The sequence below is a fragment of the Dermacentor andersoni genome, chromosome 3, assembly GCF_023375885.2.
Source record: "Dermacentor andersoni chromosome 3, qqDerAnde1_hic_scaffold, whole genome shotgun sequence".
NCBI classification, from domain to species: domain Eukaryota; kingdom Metazoa; phylum Arthropoda; class Arachnida; order Ixodida; family Ixodidae; genus Dermacentor; species Dermacentor andersoni.
In genome coordinates, this window is record NC_092816.1 from 24540014 (window position 1) to 24565700 (window position 25687).

A 25687-nucleotide genomic window follows, 5' to 3' on the forward strand; every position below is an offset into this window, starting at 1 on the left:
ACACTTTGATTACTCCTGGTTGTCTATTTGCAGTTTCGATTACCGTACACTTGGTTGCCAACTTGGGGTCTTCCTCAACTCTCTGTCCATGCTTTTCAAGTACAGATACTTGTGCACTTTAGCTGCCCAATTATTTTCATCCAAGTTCCCGAGTCTTTCTTCAAAACATTCTCCTCTGTGCTGCTCCTACTTCAAAAGAAACCCAACCCATGTCACTCTGCGCTGCCTCATTTGTAGTTTTACCATGGGCTCACAAAGCCAACCGGCCTACCGATCTTTAGTTAACTTGAACACAAAATATCAGATATTAAGCATAGCATATTTGCGAAGGTTAGCGCTATCACCGTTACGCCTTTCCGGATTTCACGCGCCACCTCGACTTATTGTGGCCCCAAAGTGTTCTGTGTACCATTGTTGCAGCATTTCCCTTCCCTTTAATCTGAGATTCTCTTGGTGGGTGCTTGAGCAAGTCTTTCCTTCGTTTATGTATACGTCGAGGTACATGGCACTCTCTTCCGCGGATGCGCGGAGGCGAGCGCCATCTGGTAATGTTGCAAGGAACATAGCGGCACACGCGGCGGATGCCTCCCGCTGTGATTGGTTGTTTTTGCACACGACCGAGAAATGGGGGTAGAGGTACACAGCTTCGCTATGAAAAACGCTGTACAAGCCCTGTGCGCCGAGTTGTAGTATAACGTCTGCCCAACTGAGAGGCACCATGCCTCTTTAATGCTTCCTTAATTGGCGCTTGCTTTATTTTTTTTATAATTCATTTACGGATGCTTCAGTCCCTGGATACAGGGATGTCATTTCTCGCTACTTCATCCCTGGATTCGCCGCTCTCCCCTTTCAACTTGTCACTGCCATCTTCCTTAACTTCCTCCTTGCCGACGGTTTCCGCGTTGAGAGAACCGCCGGATCCTCGCTTCTTGAAGGACACGTCATCTTCGGCCACTTGAGTCAGAGGCGTCACTCCCGGTGCGGTCAGCAAATTAGCCTGAAAAGATTCGCCACGGTTTGAATCAACATTTAAAGTGAAATCGTGAATTCATCAAGCGCTCAGAAGACGCTCGGGGAATCGCAACGGCATCAAATGCACTTTGGCCACGTCTTTCCAGCCTGGGGCCGTCACAGCCGCAGCGACATGATAAGTGTCACTTCTGGTTCACCAAACAAAACACAGTAGCCTGTAGCGGCGCCACAAGCAGCCTCTCGCGGTGGCCACCAACATAGACGAAGATTGGCAGGGTGCGAGCTATAAGAATATTGAACCATTTGGCTGACGATGACGTGCTGCTAGGCAGAAAGAATGTGAAGGCGGCCATTTTACGCTACTATGCTTTCTCCGTTCCTCGACTGAGTCGTATGGCCGACTCAGCTAACTAATTCAATTTCATTTGATGCGTGGTGCAAGTTTCAAGGTAACTCGAAAATGCATAAAACATGCATATAATCCTGAAAGACCGGGCAGCGCATGCGGGGTATCGAAGGCCTTGGCATGATACAGAATGTTTACCTCTACTTCGCGTGCACTACGGGGTTGTAGAAATGATTGAGCGTACCTCCGTCTTGCTGCTAAGTGAGGCGCAGAAGAAGAACACTATGGATGCCGACTTGACGCTCAACATGATGCGGAACAGGTTCATGCCCATGGCCGAGTTCTCGTAGACGGCACAGGCACCCGAGCCACCACCACACGTGCCTTGCCACAGAAAACAGCTGCGGTCGATCAGGTGACCGAACACTATCGGGCCCGGGATGGTGCCTGTCGAAGAGGGTGGAAGCGCGCATTCGACTCGGAATCTATAGAGATAAATTGCGGGTGAAGGCAGCTGCTCATACGTAAAAGTTCAGTGCCTGAAAACATGGTCATTAGACTACCTAAAAAGCCTGGCTGCCTTCGTTGATGCGCAGTATGTCGCTTACGCGCTCTAAGCAAGCATACTATATACACATGCCTCGCATATTGCCAGCAGTGATTCACACGAAAAAGATCGAAGCGCTTTCGAAATTGCAATGTACAACGTCAGCTATCATGTGAATATGCTACCAAAGGTGAAAAGGCTCACGAAGACATTTCCCTGGCGCCCAAGAATATCTCTCAGTGTCTGTTCTTTCCATTACTGTACTTCTTAAGCCTCCCTTTCGAAAGAGCTGCAGGCATCATAAATATTGCGACATGGCAAAACACCATGTCGGCAAAACGCCAATAGTTATGAATTCGTATCTGTGCATAACGTATCGCGTCTGTGTGTCTGTGCCTGCAGTAGTCTCCCTATGTTCTACGCTTTAGCGGTGTGTTTTCAAGAGCTATGTTTGTGTTTCTGTACAATCCCTCTTCATCCCAGCACATTGAGTCATCACTTCAACTTATACCATGCAGGGATTTTTAAAATAGTGGTTAAACGCACCTCAATGCAACCAACGACATACGAGTTACCGTCATGTGGCGCTCTTTAGAGTTTTTTATATTCCACTTAATCAGTTAGTTAACTAAGATCAATTATGCAAATTTCTTAATATTCAATTTAGAGCCAAGTGCGTTTCGTTGCGTTGTAGAGGGGGTTCAGAAACGACCGTTCCAATTTTTTGTGGCAACGTTCATGCTGCGTGGCGATTGTTTTCTTTTGTTTTGGGGGGGGGGGGGGGGGGGCATTTAAAGAAAGCTCGCGCAATATAAAACAAAGCCACGTGACGGCGCTCGTGCGCTATTGGATTGCAGTGCTCTCAACCGTGCGTCGAGTCTATCGCTTATCAGGGACGACGGCACTTCCTTTCCGTGTACTACCACCACAGGGTTTCATACAACAATTACTGGAGGGAACTCTGGCGCTAGTGCCTACAGGAGCTGCAATGGGAGCGTTTGAGCCAGCATGGGAATTATGGGTAGTAGCCTACATGGATCTGTCTAAAGTTCGTCCTTCTGGCACTAAACGGCTTCATGACCTTGTAACCTTGTCATTTTCAACAACGTACTAAGTATTAAATGACTAAATCAACATTATTAAAATTGTCCGAGGGCAGCATTCGAATACAGAACTTCTAGCAAAGAAGCCTGATGTTGAAACCATTACGTCACGGACGCATGCATCGACAAGCGATGTGAAACGCCCTTATGAATTTATCACTGGCATGCCAGTGTTTTGAGACGCTTGACCCGTTTCTATTTGGCCGCTTCGACAAGCTCAATCGTCGCAATTAGTAGCGATTGTGTGTTTGCAGCGTCTTCAACACTTCGAACAGTATATATTGCTTTCAAATTTACGGCAATGCAGTCATATAAAGCGTAATAAAGCCACAAACATGTCTGAATCCACATGCACGAAGATCAGAAAAGTTCATGTGCTTACCATCATTTCCATGTTGGGTCAATGACTGCAGCGCTAGAGAGTTCGCTCTAACATATTGTTGGAAACACTATAGGCCACCGCCAAAGATGCTCACGCACTGTGAAGACGATGCCTAGAGCTGCGACGGCTCAGTTCGCCACGGTCCGCGGCAGGCTTCTCTCGCACCAAGTTTAGAGCGCTACAATACGATGGCGCATGAGCGCAGTCACGTGATCTTATTTGATATTTCGCGGGCTTTGTTTAAACGCCCAGAAATATCGCCACGCACAATGTACGTTGGCACAAAAAAACTGAAGCGGTCGTTTCTGTATCCCCTCTACAACGCAACGAAAGGCACTTGGCCTTAAAGTGAATATTCAAGCTTTTGAATAATTCATACTAATTAGCTAATTAAGGGAACATAAAAAAATTCGTCCAAGGAGCGCCACATGACAAGCCATATGCCGATGCCTCTATAAAGCTGCGACTAACCATTTTTCAAATCCTTGATTCAAGTTAAGTGAAACGGCCTGTATAAACTGCCTACTAGCGTCGTTTTACTTTTATGTAGCTCAATTTTGCAGGCAAACAGCGCTCTCCACCTAACGAGGTGCCACTTCATGACCGCCTTCCGTAGGCACTCTCAGGCTTTAATGACGTCACCACCGCAATCTCCGTCATTATATATATATATATATATATATATAGCTGCATTCGATTTCCACGAAAGGCAAGCATCGGTGAGATTGTATCAGTTTATCTTGCAACTTGCGATGACACATTTGTCCTTTATAGTCTAGTACTTATGACCACGTTGTATTCACATGCAACGGCCAATAGTTTAGGCGCCCAATACATCGTGAAGTCCAGACGAATGCCCCATACAGAGCGTGCCCACGTACCCAAGAGTCTGATGGCGACGTAATTGACGCCGATGCCGGTGGATTTGATGTCTTCGTCGAGCGAGCGTAGCAGTGCCGTAAGGGCGGGCACGATGAGCAAGAACGTGAAGAAGAGCGCGATAAATATGGCGACAGCGTAGACCAAGATGAGGCGGCAGTCGGTGGCACACGGGTCACGTCTGGCCATGTAGTAGCTGCCAGTTTCGTTTCTATTTTCATCGGCGGCCATGAACAGCGTCGGACCGTTCACACACGTGCAGTGGGTGTACAGCTGCACGCAACCGCAATGCTATAGGAAACATCGTCACAAATTCCAGTATGCAGTAGAAGGCGGTTACAGTGAGGCCTACGTCATGCTGTTACCATGTCGGAAACCACCGAAGCTAAACAACTTTATCGTACTCGATTAGCAGCTATTATTTATGAGAGGGGCCACGTGGGAACGCCTGGCTTCCTTTCTGCACTGTTTTATTTTGCGCATGAGATTAATGCTGAATTCACAAAGCTTTTCGTTCGTTATTGAGCGTCATCGGCCACTTACCGGCAAACTGCGCTAAATATGTGTTCGACATCCACGGTTAGTTGGCATCTACTAAAATGAGCGACGTTAGGCTAGTTGGCGTGTTATCCTCGTTCTCGCCTTGCTGCGCTGTTTGTCACTTGCATGGCAAGTGCTCTTATACGAACAGTCTTAGCGTAAGATTCATTGTGTAAATATGGGCCCTGATGACCAGCTTGAGCAAGACAGGTGCGGTAGAACTGGCCTGTTTCAACAATACGCATGGTTGAGGCACGATATAGGCTAGGTTTGGGCATAGTGTTAAATGACAGCTCTCAAATTTTGCAAGTTCTCATTCCTTCTGCCCTTAACCACCTATTTAACGAGAAACCTCTCGTGACAAAGCCTAATGCCTATGCTGTCGGCAATGTTATTATATGCCGATTCGCTTACTGTCTGGTACTGTGTTTTCTATCTACCACTTACGGGAGTGTACTTTCATTCTTGCGCGAAGTAACACACTGCACAGCGTTTCGCTGAAGCGAAGGGCAGTTAACGTCCGCATACGTTGTCATTGAATAGAACCCACTGCAAAGTGCCACATGCCTGTTAAATTTGTGCACGAAACGAGCTAGTGGTTTGGTATGCAGTAACGTACGCATGACGCTCCTATTTGCGCAACACTATATAGTATTTGCTCAATATTTGGCATAAGTCCGCGTTCTGCTGGTTTCACATGCTGCGAATCTGCGATGCGGAACGCTCCGATGAGCGGCGTCGTGCCCCAAGCATATGTCGCGACACATTTCTTTCGCGCGTTTCGGATTCGAGTCTGTGCCGACGCAGCGACCGCCGCAGTGCAAGCAGCGAGCGTGCGCTGCCGCTCTCACCTCAGCATGTGCGTCACACACACGGCTGACACACTACAATTGGCCACACCTTGACCAAGAGGTGTTGGTCAGACGCAGCCGCTGCTGTGAAAATGTCCAACGAAATTTCGTCGCTTTGCTTCAGCTACCGCGGGATAGTGTTTTCTGTGGCCGCTGCTTCTTGGAATCACACAGAATTCGCAACATGTGACGAGGCCTCTCCTCGGCCGCCAGTGTTGTTTTACTTCGGGTTCGCACCTTAGTCCTCTTGAAGTTCCTCACGTTGCCGCATCCGGCGATGCAGGGCGAGTAGTAGGTGAAGTTGTCGCTCCCGCACACCGGGTCGTAACCGACACCCGAGCAGTTGCAGTACGCGTTGCAGCTGTGCTCGAGGTCACGGAAGGTGAGCTTCCGGCTGCGTACAGTGTGGCCACGTCACCGTAGCCAAACCGTCAATTACTTTAATTTCTTCAAGGGATCTCACATTATGCGCAGGTTGTAAATGGTAATAATACGCACACATTACAGCTGAATGCACTAGCTTAAAGATTACGTCGCTACTCGTCGATTATGTCAACTGTGTGCTTATACGCACTTATGCCTTGCATCCTGATAATCTGACTTTTGACTTGCATTGGCCAGTTTATCTGCGTTTATATATATTCAGGTGTGTATTGCTCTTTAATAATCACTACTATCTTAATTGATGTGCATCATTTAAGCACGTGTTATTGTTAATTAGTACGTGTTTCCCGGATTACAGTCTAGCTGCATATATTATTGCAATAGATAAAGTTTCTCGTGTCCTCAATACTGTCTGAGAGTTCGCTGAGACGAACTTCGGCCGAGTATGTGCTCATATTGAGATTGTACACGACCCATACAAGGTCGGTAAGCAAAAATATTGTGAAGCATGTGAGACCTTTATTGGACTACAGTATTGGAGTTCATTACCTTATCTCTACATTACCTTATGTAATTCAGGACTGCATAAGTGCTTCAGGCGAAGTCAGCCCTCACTTTTTTTTTTCATTTCGAACGTGGGTGCGATCTGCTTTCCCGTGGGCTACAGTCCAGAAAGTATTGTTTTCAGGTTATAGGGTCGTGTTCTTGTCTTCAAAACATACGCTTTCACACGCACACGTTTCTCACTTCAAGTAATACCTCAACCATTAGACATTTTGTAAAAAAATGAATGAACAAACGAATGAATGAATGAATGAATGAATGAATGAATGAATGAATGAATGAATGAATGAATGAATGAATGAATGAATGGAATGTTTTCGAATGCACGTAGATCACTCAAGCGAATTGCCGTCTTGAAAGAGTCCTAATAAGCGACGCACAGTAAGCATGAATCGCCAAAATTGGGCGTGAGATTCTAACTTAGAGGATGATTTTAATCGCTTCCGGCTAGTACTCAAGAATCTTACTCGTCGGAATTGGTTGTGAGGTTGACAAGTGCTCTATGACTGCTGGGGCAGGAATGCGTGAAGACAAATAGCGTGAACCACGGTACGAACGACAGCACGACGCAGTAGCGCACGATCGTGGACGACTTGACGTTCAGCTTCGTTACAACGTAGCCTCCCAGCAGTGTTCCTCCACAAGCACTCGGCACTGACACAATGCCTGCATTGCGCATACGCAGCGGAGATCAAGTCAAAGGCACAGCAGCTTGTCGTGCAGAAAATAATAAAGCAGGAAGATTGAGTCAAAGGCTATCAAGATAATCTGTTCCAACACCGTCAAGGTAATCTACAGCGCAGAATCACGAGGCACTGCAAGCAATAATTTTATTCTACTGAGACAAAAGTGCACAGAAAGACAATCAAACGTCCTCTAAAGAAAGTCATAGCCGAAATAGTTATCACGACAACTGAGTAGTAATCGATACATGTCATCACAATAGCAGTCGCTGTATGTTGTAATGAATTTTGACTGTTTCTCAGTGATGAAAATGCGGAAAACAGATAGCATACAATTATAACAAAATGTTTATTTCAGCTCACTAAGAAAAAGAAAAGTGGTCACAGAAAAGATGTTAGTGGGAGTAAGATTATTCAGAAAACCGAAAACCCTAGATTTCGGTTGAAAACATAGGTGCCAGAAGAAGAAAAAATAAAGCCAAGAAACTTTGTTCATAGAGAACGGCCAAAAAAGTTCGTCACCTTATTATGTGAGAAAATTGGTACCGATAAGCATGATGACTAACAAGATGCAATAAAGCAACGCTGGTTTTGACACCAACGCCCAATCACGCAGCAGTGTGGTGAGCGCTATCTAAAAACGCTGCTTTATACACTCGCTAAGGATCGGTGGGAGAGGATTCGCAAAGTCGTTACCTTGACCTAATCATGCGACTTAACGAACAACTGAATACATATTCGGGACTGCCACTCTCAAGCAAGGAAAACACAAATGTGGTCTTGTTGCTATAGGTTGGCGATACCGCTGTGGTGCTGCATAGCGATCGCCTACATGTACGCATGCATGAGCTGGCAAAATCCACATAGGTAAATGTGTTTCATAAATAGTGCAATCGTGATGCAAAAACGTAAATGCAAATGTAATTGCACGTTCGATGAACAGCTATCTTGCGCAGTCAAATAAATTTCTCCGCGGTGCAGTCTGAGCCCACCTAGAAGGCTGGAAGCCCGGCTTGACGAGATGCCAAACATGGAGATAAAGATCTTCGTTGCGAAGCCGGTGAGTCCTGACGCGATCATAGCTGCAATTGAGACAACAACTCATGAGAAACTGAGAGGTTAAGATTTTAGCCAATGGCACATTTAAGAGCTTCAATAGAGCAATTACTCGTCAAAACGCTCGCGTCTTAGATTAGAAACGCCCGAGAAAATGTTAGCTCTACAGGGTGTTCCAGCTAACTTTATCAAGAGTTTGAAAATGTGTGGATGACACATAGCGGGACAGAATCAAGGCAATGTTTGTCGTCACTTGGACACAGTAAAATTTGCTTATTTCATTCCGCCTAATTACATAGGTAGTGTTAATTAATCAACTTCTCAAATATTATAATTACATGAAAAGCGTCAATTAGAAAGTTTTAGAGCGACAAGAAAAAAAACATCCGATACAACTTTCTGTTGCTCAATGCGTGCTACATAAAAGTATTTCCGCGCGTGACAGAAGCCCGCGAATACACGCAAAGTGCCTCGAGATGGCCAGTCGCGCGGCAGTCTTGCGTGTACTCGCGGGCTTATTTCACGCTCGGAAAAACACTCATATAGCACGGGTTCAGCAACAGAAAGCTGTATGTGTAGTTCATGTTTCTCTACGATCTTTTTATTCATTGCCACTTTTGATCTCATTATAGTATTTGTGAAGTTTATTAATATATTAGGACTAATAATCTAATTAGGTGGTATTAAAAATATATTTCAGTATCTTCAAGCTACGGCAAACAACGCTACTTTGGTTCTGTCCACCTACGTGGCAATCGCATATATACAAACTCTGGCTAAAGTTAGCTGCGACGCCCTGTATATAGAATAGAGCTAGAGCCTGGACTTCAGGAACCTAAACTTGAAGTGTTGTAGAATCCCGTTTCTTAAGCCCTTGGCAGCTTGGCAGCCACTGGTCCGTAATCTCTCTTCAAAGTAAGTTTGGCAACTCTGGTTATTTCTGCCCACTGATGGCTAGAGAATTTCATGTTGACTTCTCCGATTGGTTCATCGCATTGTACGGTGTGACGGCATTACAGAGACCATAACAGATGACCATTTACACACCACTAGAGGTGAACGCACTGTGTGGCCCGCAAAATAAAAGTAAGTTTATTACCTTACTGCTCTGTATAACAAAATTGGTTTTACAGAGTCACCTTCAAGGTAGCGTATAAAATAACATACCTTCCTTCCAGTGTCAATTATTACTCACCGCAAGAGCCGGATATGTGATTAATGTATTCGCTAGTGGTATACACAGAATATATATTCCCCATCCCTCCCATCCCATACTCGCTGTGATAACCACTCAATATCGCACGGAGCACAAGACCCATCATAAATGGCGTAGAACTTGGCACAGAAAACACATGAAAACTTATAAATCACCATAATACACTGCAACACTGAAATGTTTACGTGCTCTCAATCATCAAACGCAACTAATTCAACATTTCATTTTGTTCTAATGATCCAACCAACCAGAAAGTTGGCGTTAATTGTAGAACTGCACAAGTTATACGATATTAATGACAAAGCAAATGCCTTCAAAGAAGCTCGCACAACAGGGCAGGTATGCGCCAGAGCAATGGCGAAGAATGGATACCTACAAAGACTGCTGTAGTTTACGTGTACGATCATGGACAATTGAAATGCGAGCAAAGTAGGGCTAGCTAGAACGCTTTCTTATGTTCCCGCTTTCGCCGATTCGTGCAATGGCATCTTTTCAGTTGGGACGCCTAATGTAAAGACAATGCATGTACAATCTTTGGCGACCGGTGGTGCCAGATCGTGTTCTCGAGTTATTACTAGTGAATGATGGGCTACTTCGAAAGATCATGTTCACCTTTTATTTGTCCGTTATGGTACGTACACTTCTTTTCACGCAGACCCGGCTTGCAGAATGACCGCCCCCCACCACGCTATAGCACTAACAAGGGCGTTATAGCGAGTACAAAATTCCAGGCGTCCAGGCTGCTGGCACTCTAGAACTCACTTTCAGCGCACGCAGCGAGCGTGAGACAGACGAATGTTGGATTGCACAGGAGCCTCCTGACGTGGTTTGCAAAGCTCCTCTTCTGCTCTTTCCCGGTAGTCACCTCCAACGCAACCTGCATATCGTGCGGGCGGCTCGCGGCTCCAGGGTTTGGTGTTTCGTGTGCGCTCGCCGTGCCTTTAGCACCCGGCGCAGCCTGCGAGCCCGGAGTAGCCTGGGCTTCAGACGGAACTTGTGAGGCCGGCATAGCAGCCTGGGCATCTGGCGCTGCCTGCGAATCCGATGAAGCCAGGGCGTCCGGCGCAGCTTGCACATTGGCTGCACTCGGCGCTTGCTTCAGGGATTGCATCCGCTTCTCCTTTTGCAGCCTCGACAGATCTTTTGCCCGTTCTATGGCCGCTGCAACGATTAAGTGTGGAAGTTCGCGATACGCCTTTCGCACTTGTACACGGCAGCATAATCTACCCTGTTTGACTCTACGCGCCACTCTTCTCACAGATTGAAACTACAAAGCTACACATTATAAAGAATCTATTATCGTGAACAATAAACAGAAAAGTCAAAGCACACCAAAAATTTATTCGTTTTGTCGATAGGTTTTGCGAAGAAAACGATTCAATTGTTTTCCCACAAATGAAAGTGTTCTGTCTCATGAAGTTTGTAATCGACCAAATTGATATCAGTAGTTAATTGTTATTTTGTTTATCGAAACTTTCTTGTTGCATCGGAATTCTTTTTCCCGTTTACTTTTATGCTATTTAGCTTCTGAGCCTTGAACAAAGAATGAATAAAGAGCGTCAAAGCTTTATTTTACCACACTTCACTGGTCTAATTTAATTTGTACAACTACAGAAGTGCGCTATTGTTACGATACTATACCTGTACTAACATTCAGGTACTGTATAGTATTCAGTAATCATATGCCATGTGAGTGTGGAATCAATAACTTAAGCCGTTAGTAATAAGTAAGCCGTTATCAAAACTCAAAGTGGTGCTTCACTCATTTTTGCGCAGATCTATCTAGTCACGTTTTCAGCGTGCACTCTCATTGGGGAATGCGTTGAGGGACGTAGTGAGTCACAGTTAATGCGTTCGTTTGAAAATAGGCTTCTGCATACTCGGTAACGCCCTTGGAAAGCTGGCGATGGGAAAGGCAGTGAAGAAAGCGACAATGGAGGCGCCGAAGAAGCCAAGCCACCATGCGCCCACCCAGTTGTTACTTGAAGAGTCCATGCCTAGCCTGAAAAGGAAAACAGGTTATTACATCTTGAGCTCCGGCACAGCGGCTGAATCTCTTCGGTTGTTCATATGGAGTGTTTCTATGAGAGGGGACCAAGCAACTGCTGGAGAGCCTTGCAGCGCTTACCTCAGAAATGTATATACTGTCATACAGTAAATGTCCGTTACCGTTTAGATGCGTGCAGTATACGCTACTAGCCTTTGTCGAAACGGACAAATTACAAGAACTTGACGCATCTGCCATTTTCTAGAACGCAATGTATTTAGCTGGGCGGACAAGCTAACAAAAGGCAAACGCTTTTGATAAGGCCCGAGTACGAGCTGTTGAAATATATAGTGAAATATTGTGTAGGTTTTATAACCGTCTTTATTGCCACACCCGGTCTCAAACTTACGAGAACTTAGTTTATAGAGTACGTTTCATTGGAGTGGGGGGATATGGTTCGGTAGATTGATGCAAGGCGCGAAGGGCTGCTGGCTGAAGCGCACGGCCTTTTACCAACAGCACCAGTGAGCTGCCAATTCACATGGCGCGTCACTGATTACGCACTATTACAGGTTACTTCATGTCGAGCATCGAAGCAAAATTATAGAGTATATGAACAAAATGAAAAAGCAAGAGGAAGATGGAGGCTTGACTTGATCAGCAGAACAGATCAGCGTCAACCTTGTCGAAACCTTGGCTCCAGACTTAGGCTCCCGTTTGTCTTGCGCTGTTGACCTAAAGGGCTACGTCGAAAATGAACTGAACAACTTTGTTGTGCTGATGCGTAATAAACGACGGAATTGCAGCATTTGCTACAAACATCCTCCTCCTCGCTGTCCCAATATAAGCTAACTGCGCGGCAAATTATAGATATTTTTTTTTTTCTGTCGCCGAAGCACAAATGAACATTATTTGATGGTGAAATAATGTAGAAGTTCAAGTTCAAGCTTATATTTACCACCCAAAGCTACGCGAGACTGAAAGGTATTACGATCAAGTACATTAAAATGCTATAAGCAAGCTCAGCAAGGGTTTTGCATCTTCCTTGCATCTTCGAGCTTGTACGTATTTCTAGAAGGCCTATCTAAAAGCTAACTAATATTCCTTATTTTAGGGAAAACCACCGTGTGCAAATTTGCCAGTTTGTGTCGTGAAAGAATGGTTCACGGTGTGTTTAGCCACTAGGCGGAGTCACCTACACTTGCGTCTGCTATTGTGCCAGACCAGTTGCGTCGACTACTGTTTTTCGGTATCGGTGCGATTCTACGCCTATGTGGGAGAAACTCACGAAACGACTTGAACAAGGTTGCTGCATATATTTCCGAGCGAAGCGTAGTGGTAGCGAAGCAGGAGCATTTTGGAAGACACTAACAGTGTTTGGAGTATCCCTATCCATAGGCATGAAGCAGATAAAGATGTCGCGCAATAGCTTCAAGGAAGACCAAACGTGTTGACAGCGAGACGCGCTTTAGAGGCCCTGGAACAAGCCATAATAACGTCACTGTTTATTAAGTGCCATCCTTATTAATGTGAGCCCGTCGGTTAATTGCCGAAGAAATTCCTCAGCTAGTGCGTAGGAAAGAACAAATGCTGTAAATGTCCTTTTCTGTTTATCGTACACCGGAGGTGGCCTTCAAAGGTTGTGCGCAGAATCGGGACAAGAATCCGCAAACCTTGCGTATCCTCATTAATGACGGCATTGTTCATGCGGCGCACGTCATTCAGTATTTTTTTTTTTTACACAGCGCACTATTAAAAGCGAAGTATTTATTTGTGAACCTCGCCGGGTTTCGTGACCGTGCCAACTGAGGCCTGATTTTTCCCTTGCCGAATAAGCCAACGAGTTATGGCGGAACGCGCGCCGCGAGCGCCATTGGGTTCCTTTAGCAACGACAGATGGCGCTCGCCTCCACGCATCCGCGGCTGCGACGCCGGCCGTGGGGGCGAAAGGATAAAAAAGAACCAGGAAGCTCGCATTCGAGCATCCACGGCTGCACCGTAACCAAGAAATCAAACGCTCTACGCGGATAAAATAGATTGAAATTGCGCTACGCACGTATGTGCATGCTGCGTCTAAAACCTTGATGCGTTCAAAGCGTCCGTCATACTCGCTAGTAGTCGGCAACTCCACTTAACAAAAGGCTCGGTCTAATTTGCATGTGTATTTGTGTGTGGCTGTTTGTGCGTGCGTATGGGCACTTGTGTTTCGACTCTTTGCGCACTCACACGAAGCTTCGGTGTATGTAGTCTCAAACTCCTTAGATCTGATGCATTTTACTGTGGTTAATCAAGTTTCCTACACTCCGCACATAGCCTCATACGCACGTAGCCTATACTCTCTGCCCGTAGCCTACCTTCCGCACATATTGCTCCTCAGTAGACCACAAGAAATCATGGTCGCTTAGCGCAAACATGGAAGGACGGAAGGGGACAAGGGGAGCGCAAGCTTTCGGCTATTTTCTATTCTCTACTACAATCCAATATATACGGACAACCAAATGCGCCACATGTCAAAGAGCTTCAAAAGCCATAGCCCAGTCAGAGCCGGCTTTCAAAAAACTATCTCTTTGCACGCAAGAGTAAAACTGAAGTATCGCTACTACATTATGAACCTCGTTCTTTAGTGTGATAAGCCTCTAACAATTCACGCGCCTGGTGTGCCAGATTTTTCCAAGAATCAGTATCTTATCTAGTCGTGGCTTGCGCTGATGCGAATTGAATAGCGTAGGCAAATGTGCTCAGTTTTAAACCTTTTAGCGATACCTCATGTTCCCATGCACAGACATGGGGTGCCAACCGCATTTTCTGCGCCACGCAAGCTCGCCCAGCTGTGCCAACGCATACTTCTTGATGGGAGCAGGAAATGTGGTTGCAGTAAAAAGCACGCCAAGCCGTATATGAAATGTGGCACCGGAGTTGTATTGAGATCTCGCTAGCTTGCGAAAAGACATATGTCGGCCAGACTGGACGATGCGTAAATGAGCTTGCGCGGGAACATGAGCTATCGCTAAAAGGTAAAGACGGAACACATGTGAATGCAGATGTGAATTGCAGTGCCTATACGCACTGCAATTCACATCTGTGCAAGCCACGACTGGACAAGATACCGATTCTTGGAAAAAGCACGGACATCACGGCACGTTAATTCATAGTCAAAAACTTTCCAGAAAGACTTCATATGAACAAATTTTCCCCAAATACTTTTACAGCTTAGTACTCAAAATATAGCCGTGCAAGTACGAACGTACTTACTTTGTGTGATCGGTGGTTATGTCCGTGTACATTGAAAGGAAGTACCCGCCAAGCAGGAAGCCCATAGCGGGTCCCAGGACAGATGTGGCGTAAAAAATACCTGCAAAACAACGTGTTGGCTGTTTAGACCGCTTCATTATAGTGCTTATCCCTGTGAGCACTTTTGTGAGTTTAGAGAAACGCGCCAGCACTGAAGTTAGGCACCGCAATCGCTGAAGGCACTACCACTGACGTAAGGCTCGCGCTTATATCTGCAGAACCCTTCATTGCATATTCACCTAAATGGCGAAGCAGAAGTACGGAGAAACTAATAGATAGGTAAGCCAAGACTTATGCACTCCTCACAGAGTACGAAGTGCTACAGATCAAGGCTTCTTATGCACTGGCATTTATCCCTCAAAAGAAAACACATGAAAGGCATTGTACACAGAGTCCTGGCGCTCTCCAGGGACGTAGGTCGCAAGCACCTCGAGCGACGTGCAGTGCTAGTTCGTGCGGACGGACCTCCCGCCATCAGCGCTTAGCGTTTATTTTGCGCATGATTCGTTAATACATGCCCGAACTGAAAAGCTCTCGAAGCCTAAAAGCTTTAAGCTGACTTTTCACTGACACCGGTATTAAAGCGAAGATTTATTTGTCTCTTCTCCTGACGTTCCGGGGGCTGCTGCTTCTGCTGGTGTTGTCTTTCTTGCGCGCGCCGCCGGGTTTCTTGCCACACCATCAGGAGGCGCTCGCCTCCGCGCATCCCGACGAGCAAGCCAGCACTCCACGTATGACATGTGCCGTGCTTGCTTTGCTATGCGACAAACATGCAGGTGCTGGGCTGTGGAAGTTGCGTGCTCGACTGTGATAGTGTAAACATTGCAATCATTCATAGCCTGAAGTAGGCGCTTGTAGCTGACGTCTCAGCGTCATGCTGGCCTCGTATGCAGAACGAGCGCGTAAACGCGCGCCAGTAAAATGGCTCCAAGGCGTGCGCAGAGCGTCGTGGACACCCATGCCCGAAAGAATCGCCGCGCGCAAGAGGAGCGTGTTCGCTACGCAGCGAAACGTGGTGCCGACCACGAATTAACGTATATAACTTATGCATGCAGTTATAATAATTGTTTGAAATAAGCACAGACCCATAACTTAATGGAGTTAAAGTTTAACACCTCTGCCACGATGCGTTGTGGCATGTTTGGCCATGATAATGCTCAACACTCTCAGAGAGTATGAACAATGATGCATAACAACGGCTCAAGCAAACACGTCTCCCTGTGTGTTCTGTGGACTACGTAGACAAACTTGCAGTAGTGTACGCAAGGTAACGTTTAACTCACAGCCATCGTATTGGAATAAACGCTGAAGAAATTGCACATTTGCCACCGACATCACCGCTAATTATCGTCAACCAAAGCATATAGCATACAAAGACTCACTTACATGGATTCGCGGGATCCGCAGATTTTTTATTAGAGAATAATGACGCGTAACGCACCTGAGGACGACAATGCTCACAAATAGTGATTTTCCAGCGGCATTTGTAGTCCTATACCGATGCTAACCTGTGCGTATTAGACATATTGAATATTACCCATAATAACAATCGTAGCAAGAATACCGAAATATATGTATAAAATGTGACAATATAGAGAGCCTTTTTGAATGAATGTGTGCAAATGCTATTCGCACTTTTGTCCCATGGGCACTGAATATCTCTGTTGCTTAATGGTATCTTTCGCTACCGAGGCGCCTCAGAGCACAGAATAATTTGGAGGACGCTTAAGCTTCACTTTTAAGAGTGGAACGCGATAGATTTCAAAGAATCCTGACTGTTTGTCACGCTTCCTGGTAACCGAAGCTTTCTTGCGGTTGCGCGGATGCGAGCGCAATAATGTGGTTGCAAGGAACCGAGCGGGCCGCACCGCTAGGAAAAGGGGTTCGTGTTTGAGTTTCCACGTAATAAAATTCTGTGTCCCGGTATATTCAAGTTACAATCCGACGCCATCATGTCTATATGTTGTGCTTAAGTTGTACTCTACAATTTTTCTGACGCATCTTACTATGAGGAATTCGATTAGTTCGGTAACGCACCTGCGCCACGCCGAGGGTCTTCGTAGTTGTGGTTCGGAATGATTTTTTGGCAAGCGACGTCCGACACCGACATCGAATTTTTTGGTGCGACACGAAGCCCTTAACGCAATCGCGTTAAAATATTGCGTTGGTCTTCGCAAGTGCAGATTATAATAAAGGAGTAGCTTTCGTCAGGTGTTACTTGCTGAAGTACCTAGGCAGATCGACCCAAAGCGGCAATATCCTAAACCACACATTTACGCCAGACACCATAGGCAAATATCGTCATAAGGGCGCTTGTCCTTGTCGCCCTTTTGTACCCCGTGTCTACAATCGCGCTAGCCACTTCAGCAATGGAATACCAACTAGCCTGGTCTCACACCCTGCGTCATAAGCCCGCCTACCGAAATAAAGCTACCTGTCTATGTTCTTTGGTTGAGCTTAAACCTCAGCTCCAGTGCTTCGGATATGGAAAACGCAGGAACGCCCTAAGCAGAAAGCAGTGCAATCTTTATATATCTATATGCAACGCTCAACACATATGCAAGAGCTGACAAGATCTATATATATGTATATATTGTAGATTTTCCTGTAAATATTTCGTCCACTTTTATATCTCTTTAGCTTGTTATTTTTAATACTTTGGTTAAAACTACAAATAATTTCCTTTATATAGGATACTTTGCTTCATTATGTACTTGCTTCGCATGGTTGTGACTAAAAAAAGTCGGATCCCTCGGTTCTGCTGCCCCTCATTCGTCGAAACTCTCCAGATTATCAGTATGTCGTGTCGAGGGCACTTGCGAGGCTCCCGTCAAGACGAGTGCGTACAGCCGGTGTATGTTTTCTTGTTGCATAATTTGAGAATGGCAAAACTTTCAATAATATATATTACGTTTGAAAGGTAGCCTGAAGAATCCCTCTTTGCCTACTATATATATATATATATATATATATATATATATATATATATATATATATATATATATATATATGTGTGTGTGTGTGTGTGTAAGCCCGAACCAACGACCTACAAATGTTTTTCCTACGCTTTTCTTCGGTTCATATAGTTGTGGCTAAGAAACATCCGGGCCCCTCCTTTACCCTTTTTCTTCTTGTTCCTCACATAGCGAGAGTCTCGACTCCGGCTGGTTTGATGCCTTTAGATAGCACACGAGGGTTTATTGGTCAGCTGCCTGCTCCTAACGTTCACGTACTACGTGACGCCATCGGTGAAATGAATGTTCCATATCCGCCACCATGGCCATGAGTGGGGCATATCTCGTACATATACGTTAATACTCCAGATGTGGACGGTCGAACTGCCGTAGCCTTAACACAAGTGGTAGTTCAACGTACGCGCAATGTGGAGGTTGTGTGTTCGGCTCCCACCGGCGGCAACTTGTTTTTTTTTTTTTTTTTCACAGCGAAGCTGTATACCTCTACCGCCCAAGGAAATTTTCGTGTCGTTGGCATGGTAAGAAAAAAACTCCCCATACATGGGCCTATCCTGGAGATAGTGCAATGCCGGGCCGACCCGCGGTGGAGGTGAAGCAGGCGTTAAGCACTCCCCATAGTTGGGCCGATCCCGAAAATAGTGAAATGCGTGGCCGACCCGCGGCGGAGGTGCTGTTCGCCATTAAGGGGCCCACATACACAGCCTCACTGGTCTTACTTCATCAGTGAGTCGAAGGGCATTGAGATTTTTCGTCCCCTTTCATTTGTATTCATCTTATCATTTCTACACTTCTTAAAACTGCAAATAATTTCACCTGTGCTTTCACTGACTTATTTGTTAGCTTCACACGCTTGCATAAAGCTGCGTGTCATGTGTCAAAATTTCGCCTAATGTGATTAAGAAACTAGATAATTATTTACCGATTGTCATATTTCTATAAATGATTGAGAAACTAGACAAAATGCCTGGTGCTACGTGGCCCTAAATATTGAAATTTTCTGTTAAATTGATTCTTTGGTTGCCTAAAGGTAGCATGGCTTGTGACGATAAACATCGTAGAAAAATGTAGAATGGCAATGGACAAAGAGAAAGTACGTATCTTGCGCTTTATTTAGGTAAAGTCTTCTCAGTTTTTCTCATGTGCCGTACTTCTCACCGATCTTAATAACAAAAAACTCATATTTTGACGTGCAAGCTGTTGTAACTAGTCATTGCTTCGTTCGAAATAAAAACCCCAGGTATTAGCGTCAGTGCATTTTTGTGTGTGTTCCTTCTGTCAGTCTCCATTCTGCTGCATTGTGTAGAGTCGCGAGCCACGTTGAAGCAGCGTCGCACACTTCTGTAATGACAGTGCTACGGCGTTTCACCTTAATATGAATGAGGTGGGCATTTGGTGAAATTTGCATTGCTCTGTAGCCAAGGTAGTTACCCATATAAAAAGATGCGCTGGCCGATGGTGTGTTTTGGTCCAGGTAAGCCACGCCTAGGGTGAAAAATGGCGACGAGCCGATGCCATGCAGCGCATGCCCCGCCTGCGTCGTAAAAGAGGACATTATATCACCTTTACAAAGCATCTGATGTTAGAGACATCTCAATGCTTTTTCTCGACCCATCTGTTTCATTGCTACTGGATTTTTTCAAAAAATCTCTTCCTTCTGAGCGAGAGAAAACAAGGGATCCGAGTGGCTTCAATTATTTCTTATTAACAACCTGGGCTAGGCAAAGATGCTGTGCAAATGTATCGTGAGAGATACAAGATACTGAGGCGGTAAACGTTAGAGATACGCTTGCAAGATACATGAGGGTTAACTGTATCCTATACTATGCTGGCCATATGTATCTTGAAATACTTCGATACATGAGGTAATTATTCTTCCTCAAAACATGACTGCAGATGTCACTCCAACTTTACAGGTGTTTACATGCCAATTTATTTCTGCAGCTAGAAGACATCCTTCCTGTCAATTTATCTACTAACAAGTACATAGCTTTTTCAACATTCTAACGAAATGTTATACGCAATCACGCAACACATACTGGGTCAGCCGGACGTGCAGGAGGTAAGCGCAAATACATTTGCTATAATCATCTTTCTTTTTTTCATGCCGCCATTATTAACGGTACAATGCACTGCTTTGCAGTCCAGTCGTAAATCGAGTCAGTGTATTATATAGATTTGTGTTAGTTTGCATCGTTTCGCAAGAACATTCGTCTTCAATGCGTAATCTCAGTGTTACGTTGTATTACGTTGTTATTACATTGCATGGATTCTATGAACATAAAAATGCTCATAAACAATAAATTTTGCCATCCAGCAATTTTTCTTGTCCTCAATAAACGTTACTAAATATAATTGAGTGTATCAGGGTATTTGAAGACTTAAAGAAAGTAAACGAACCAGCTCGATGGCATATGTCACCGCCAAATATTACTGGGGATGCGGAGATCATCATCTTCATCACCATTAGGGTAATGTTCAAAGCGCACGTAAATTAATATGGTTGAAGACCAAGGTGGAGCAGCAGACGCCGCTATGATATTCTTACAAAATGCGCATCCTAATTTCACTTTGTACCCGTCAGACGAAGGAACGGTAGATCATGCAACGGCAGATAATTTTCTATATAAGATAGCATGCAGTCTATCAGCAGCACTTAGCTCTTCGGGGCAATTAACAAATATGCTTGCAAACGAGTGCGGGTAATCTCGGCGATCTCCCGCATTTGGCAGAAGTCACACCCTTTCGCACTCTCATCGCAGGGCGTTGGACAAATACTGTCGCCGCAAACGTCGAAGGCGATTTTCAAAGTCATGAATAGCTTTACTCTGCTACGTGCTGCATATTCCCATGCCATCCATGAATCACAAAGCCTTGTGGGCGCATCAGCAGACAAACGAAGTGGGATTATCGTTTCCCACAACAATTCCTAATGATTCTACGACAAAGTATACCGTGTTCTAATCACTGCATCCCAATTGAAAGTCCGTCACTAGCCTTAGTGCCCAGACTGAAACTTCGCTGGACATCCATGAAGCGGCCACACTAGACAGGGAGGTGTCCGTTGCAGATTGGGCGCTATCACTCAAATATATTGCTGCGGAACATTTAACATTTATTTCGATGATCAAGAGCAGCTGCCAATCATGATTGAAGAAACGATGAGGACGACGATGTTATAACTCTGGCGCGGACTGTTCTTTCTGGGCAGTTCTGCAAGCATAGGTGCTTGCAAATATACCTGTATATAGTTATTCCCGTGCCTAAGTCTGCAAACACTTTGTCACCTTGGCACATCCGTCCTGGGAGATTGTCCAGGAATGGACACATACCACTATCACGTGTCAGCGCCGAAGTTGTCTATTTGAGCACGTACCCTGTGGTACATAACCAGTGAGCACGTCTGCAGGCTACGCTAGACAGCTGCCGGAAGCAAGTTTTCCTTTCGAGCCCATGCTCAGTGGCCAATGTTGCCTGTTCAGCAAGTTGGCAGTGAGTACATACCTAGTGGCCCAAGCTAGTAGACAACCTGAGTCACCCTGGGTATGCTGACACTGTGTTTTTCTTTTTCTCTTTTTTTATGCGAGATCCCGCAATCATGCAAAGTGGGCGAAGTGGCAAAGGAAAGTGGTCATATTGTGGTAAAGCGTTCGCAACTGCTCACAGTGCAGGAAAAATGGGTAATGTGTCACGAAACTAACCATTAAATGTTACGTTAACAGGTTCCTCGACAGTGGCAGAGGAAACGGTGTAAAATGGCAAGTTCCACATGGAGAAACAGCATAGCGGGTTCGGACAATGTAAAGAAAGCCTGCTGTATGCATATACAGGATGTCCCTACTATCATGCACCAATTCTTAAAAGTACGCAAAGGTCACGTAGCCGGACAGAACCAAGATAATGTTGTTTGCAGTCGCTTTGAGATACTCAGATTATTTTTTGCATACCGCCTAATTACATAATTAGCCTTAAATAATTATTGAAATTCTATTATAGTTAGATAAAAAGGATAATTGAAAAAAATTGTAGAGCAACATGAAGAATATCAAGGATGATTAAGCTTCGTCTTCAAGAGTGTAACGCGATAGCATTCAAAGATCCCCGACTGCTCCTCACGTTTCTCGGCAAATGTATCTTATGTAACCGTAATGTTTATCGGGAAACCCTGGCGGCGAACGCTATGCATGAAGGCGAGCTTTCTGGTAGAAACGCGGCCTCTTGCGTGGGCCGCGGATGCGCGGAGGCGAGCGCCATCTGGATGGTGTTGCAAGGAACCGGGCGCGCCGCTCCATAAATGGTGGAAACGCTGGCTTGAGTTTCCGCGTACCACAATTATGTTTTCTGGTATACTCAAACTATAAATTGACACTATCTTACCTGTGAGTTGTGCGTAAGTCGTACTTTACGATTTTTCTGATGCATTTTACTATGAGAAATTCAATTAGTTCAGTAATATGTCATTTCCCTATACGAAGGGCCTGCGTGGTTGAGTATGCGTGGTATCGAATTATTTTCGCTCCGAGATGGTCGACGCTGGACACGGGACGCCGATGACGGATTTTATGCGACACGGGGCTCTTAGAGCTATCGCGTTAGAACTCCCGATACAGCTTTCTGTTACTGAATACGTGCGACATAAAAGTGTTTTTCTGAGCATGAAAGAAGCCCGCGAGTACACGTAAAATGCCTCGAGAGGCCAGTCGCGTGGCAAGTCGTGCGGACATGTATGGTGAGGACTCCTGAAGAGCAGGGTGCATTCGAGGCGCGGCGAATTTCTCTTCTTTCTGGTCCACTCTTCGTAGGTGCACGAAGCAGCGGCGCACGCGAAGTCGCAGGCCGTCGAAACGTCTTGGGATATTAATTAAGTAAAATGAATGTGAATGACACCACGTCAGTAATTTCAACCTACGCCTCAATGGGTAATCGTTCTTGTTGTCGTTTAAAACTTCGCCGTCCAACCACTTTAACAGCGTCGATCGGCGACCATATTTTAGCGGTGTCTACATCAGGCGCTCGCCCCAAAGTACATTCAGATTACTCAATATCTTCAGAGATCTGCATTCATCCGCATAATCTGTTTCTATTCAGTGCAAAATGTAGTATATAAAACTCTTAGCCGCAAAGTCCCTAGAAAAGTCGTATGTTATGAGTAGCCTTTTAACTTCCTCTATGCAGTAAGAGTATTCACGTTATCACCATATTTAAAATTCAATGAGTAAAGCTGTAATAATATTAGTGCCGCAGAGCATTGCATTTTTTCAGTCATGTTTGGCAATCAGAAAGAAGAGTTGGCATAAACGTTTTCACAATAAGCTATAACTGCCGTTAGTGGCTCGGGGTCGCCTTGTGAATTTTGCCATACGTGTGCCGTGTATCTCATAGAGTACACATTTATCTCACTGATACATGTCTTACCGGGTGCAGAATGATATAAATAAAATATACTCGAACAGTCCTTAAGGTTGAATCAAAAATACATGTATCTTCGATACTGCCAAGCCCTTGTAACAAGCATATATGAAGCAGACAGACAAGGGAGCTAAGGAACGCATAAAGGAAGTTACCTGCTTTTGCAATAAAATCTAAACATGCGCAAAAGAGAAATAAAAGTGGAAGAAAACTCGACGCCGGTGGCAGCCGAACCTACAACCTTCAAATGAGGCGGGCGACAAATCAAGCTACGGCCTAACATGTGTATGTGCGTGTGTATGTACGCTAAACCTTCCCTGAGAGGGTTATCCAGCGCCAATAGCCGTCATGGTGTCGGACGTGGAACATCCTTTGAAGTGCAGGCATTGTGTTGTTTTGTCTCCAGCTTTTTCTTGCTGTCGGTTTTCTTGCACTTTCGGTTCTTCTTGGCTGCTCTATATTGCACTGCGCGATTTTTTTTCGTTGCTCATGGTAATAGACTTTTCCAGCTATGTAGACGCCCCGTCAATATGCGTTCATCTTGCAATTTTTCATGTTGCACAGAGGGCATTGCGGCGAAGCCCAGGTCGTTCCAGTCGAAAAGGTGGATAATTGTTATTGCAATAAAAAGTGTGTCAGTGAAACATGGCACCTCAAAGCGCTAGCTGTGACGAGAGAAGAATGCGGGAAAATGGCCCGTGACTCACGGGCCAGTTGTTTCAAAGAATGTGTTTGGTACGAAAGAAGCATGCGACCCAATGATCAAAGCATTGGGCTGCTGTGCTGATAGACAAGAGATTTGGTCCCACCGTCGGTTACCTATTTCTTTGTAACAGTACAGACGGACTCCACTCACTTTGGATGCATCTAAAAGAGAACTCGAGGTATGTTGAGCGTAAGCGAGCGAGTCACAGTCTGCACGAAATCGCAAGTTTGTAAAAGATACAAGTTAGGCAAACGCCACTTTGCTAAATGAAAGTAGGTCGCCCATGGCGCGCCCGCACCAAGCTTTTGCGACATCACAGTACAAGCACGTTGTTCAAACAAGCCTGTTAGAAGGTATTTGGTTAAGAAACCAGCATCGTTAGGTATATGCGCAACTTTTAATGGAACACACGATAAATTTTAAATGAAAGAAGATGGATCACGAAACACTTTCAACGCAGAGTACATCTTTTGAAGAGTGCGAAATATTCGTGTTGATCTAAAGTACATTGTATCGGATAAATTGTCTGAAATTTTTACTGGACTTTCAGCAGATGTTATCCTTGGATGGAAATACTTGTTCTTTGTTTCATTATTCGTATTGCCGTAAATTATCTGTATGAAGTATAAATGTGTCCCAGTTACTTTGCTGATCACTTGCCACTTGATTGATTGATTGAGTGATTGATTGATGTATTGATTGATTGTGGTTTCACATGCCATACCTCAGCGGCCCTATTATCATTTCTGGCCTCATTAATAAATGCATCGCCAAACACAAACGGCGCACATTGTGTTTCCCGGCAGCTGAACGACGCACGAAGCACGCGTACCATGAAGAAGTACTTGAAGGCGTTGGCGTTGGTGGCACCGGACGACGCCGAGGAGCCGCACTGTCCGGGGCCTCGCTGTGGGCACACGTCGGTGGCGCCGCTGTCCAGCGCCATGTACTGCGGCGCCAGGAAGTGCGGCGAGGCGAACACCATCGAGCCGGCGGATATGACCAGCGCGCCGATGCCCATTATGAGCGGCTTGTGGCCGATGCCCCCGTGGTAGCTCACGGGCGTTACCATGACGCACGACGCCACGTTGAACATGCTCTGGATCATCTGCAGTTTTTTTGCGTCAGGGCAGCCTGTCAGGAGCCGGTCGCAGCTCGTGCGCTTTGTAGAGAGGGAGGAGCAGGTGTTTATTTGCATGCTAGGAAGGACGGGAGCCGAAGGTGAAACGTACAGCGTTTTTTAACGTCTTCGACCCCCTACATATACAATGACAGCAGCGCGAGCAAATGCCTCATAATGACCTCCCAATAGCAATTATGTCCCGATGATTTGCGCATAGCAGAACAATAAAATGCACAAATCGACTGTTTTTCGCGTCTTACGTAAACGCATTTAGCAAAGGTATATACACTTTGCACATCAATTTATCACACGCGGTACGACACACGAAACAACCGCAGAGTCGTGAAGCCATAGCCCGCAGACTTGCCCCGGCTTCGATTCCGAGCAGCTGGAAGCGCTTCTCGATGGTGGGCGTCACCACGGAGACCAGGCCGTTGACGACGAAGCCCTGCGTCATGCCGAGCACGCAGAGGAAAACGAGGTAGCACCGGGGCGTGCGGTAGCTCTGCAGGAAGGCCGGGTAGAAGCCGAGCAGGCCGCAGTGCACGTCGTGGTCGCTGCCGGAGCCGGGCTGATCGCGCGCCAGCAGCTGCGACGAACCCTTGACCAGCTGCGGCACCGATATGCCGAAGGAGGAGACGGAAAAGTCCGAGCCTTGGTTCTCTCCGGACCACAT

The 25687-nt window shown here is 45.6% G+C and overlaps 2 protein-coding genes across 2 annotated transcripts; both read right to left on the reverse strand.

The window, feature by feature from the left end:
* Window positions 1-697: 697 nt before the first annotated feature.
* On the reverse strand, window positions 698-3498 carry LOC129387931 (uncharacterized). Its single transcript, XM_055077751.2, has 3 exons — window positions 3351-3498; window positions 1563-1765; window positions 698-997 (listed from the first exon to the last, which is right to left on the reverse strand). Exons 2-3 carry the CDS (start codon window positions 1650-1652, stop codon window positions 785-787), a joined length of 303 nt encoding a protein of 100 aa, XP_054933726.2. The 5' UTR covers window positions 1653-1765; window positions 3351-3498; the 3' UTR covers window positions 698-784.
* Window positions 1745-25687, reverse strand: LOC126520750 (solute carrier organic anion transporter family member 4A1-like). Its single transcript, XM_072286701.1, has 11 exons — window positions 25379-25687; window positions 24721-24996; window positions 19205-19307; window positions 14763-14862; window positions 11404-11525; window positions 10286-10684; window positions 8244-8333; window positions 7036-7234; window positions 5858-6014; window positions 4232-4502; window positions 1745-1803 (listed from the first exon to the last, which is right to left on the reverse strand). Exons 1-11 carry the CDS (start codon window positions 25685-25687, stop codon window positions 1745-1747), a joined length of 2085 nt encoding a protein of 694 aa, XP_072142802.1.

What these genes read in the sequence shown, in the direction of transcription:
- LOC126520750 (XM_072286701.1), bottom strand. Translation starts at nt 25,687, where the DNA reads ATGTGGTCCGGAGAGAACCAAGGCTCGGACTTTTCCGTCTCCTCCTTC. An exon ending in TGCTCGGAATCGAAGCCGGG is followed by an intron (nt 24,997 to 25,378) that starts GCAAGTCTGCGG and finishes AAAAAACTGCAG; the next exon opens with ATGATCCAGAGCATGTTCAA. An exon ending in GGAACTTCAAGAGGACTAAG is followed by an intron (nt 4,503 to 5,857) that starts GTGCGAACCCGA and finishes GGTTGCGTGCAG; the next exon opens with CTGTACACCCACTGCACGTG.
- LOC129387931 (XM_055077751.2), bottom strand. Translation starts at nt 1,652, where the DNA reads ATGGGCATGAACCTGTTCCGCATCATGTTGAGCGTCAAGTCGGCATCC. An exon ending in CACTTAGCAGCAAGACGGAG is followed by an intron (nt 998 to 1,562) that starts GTACGCTCAATC and finishes GAATCTTTTCAG; the next exon opens with GCTAATTTGCTGACCGCACC.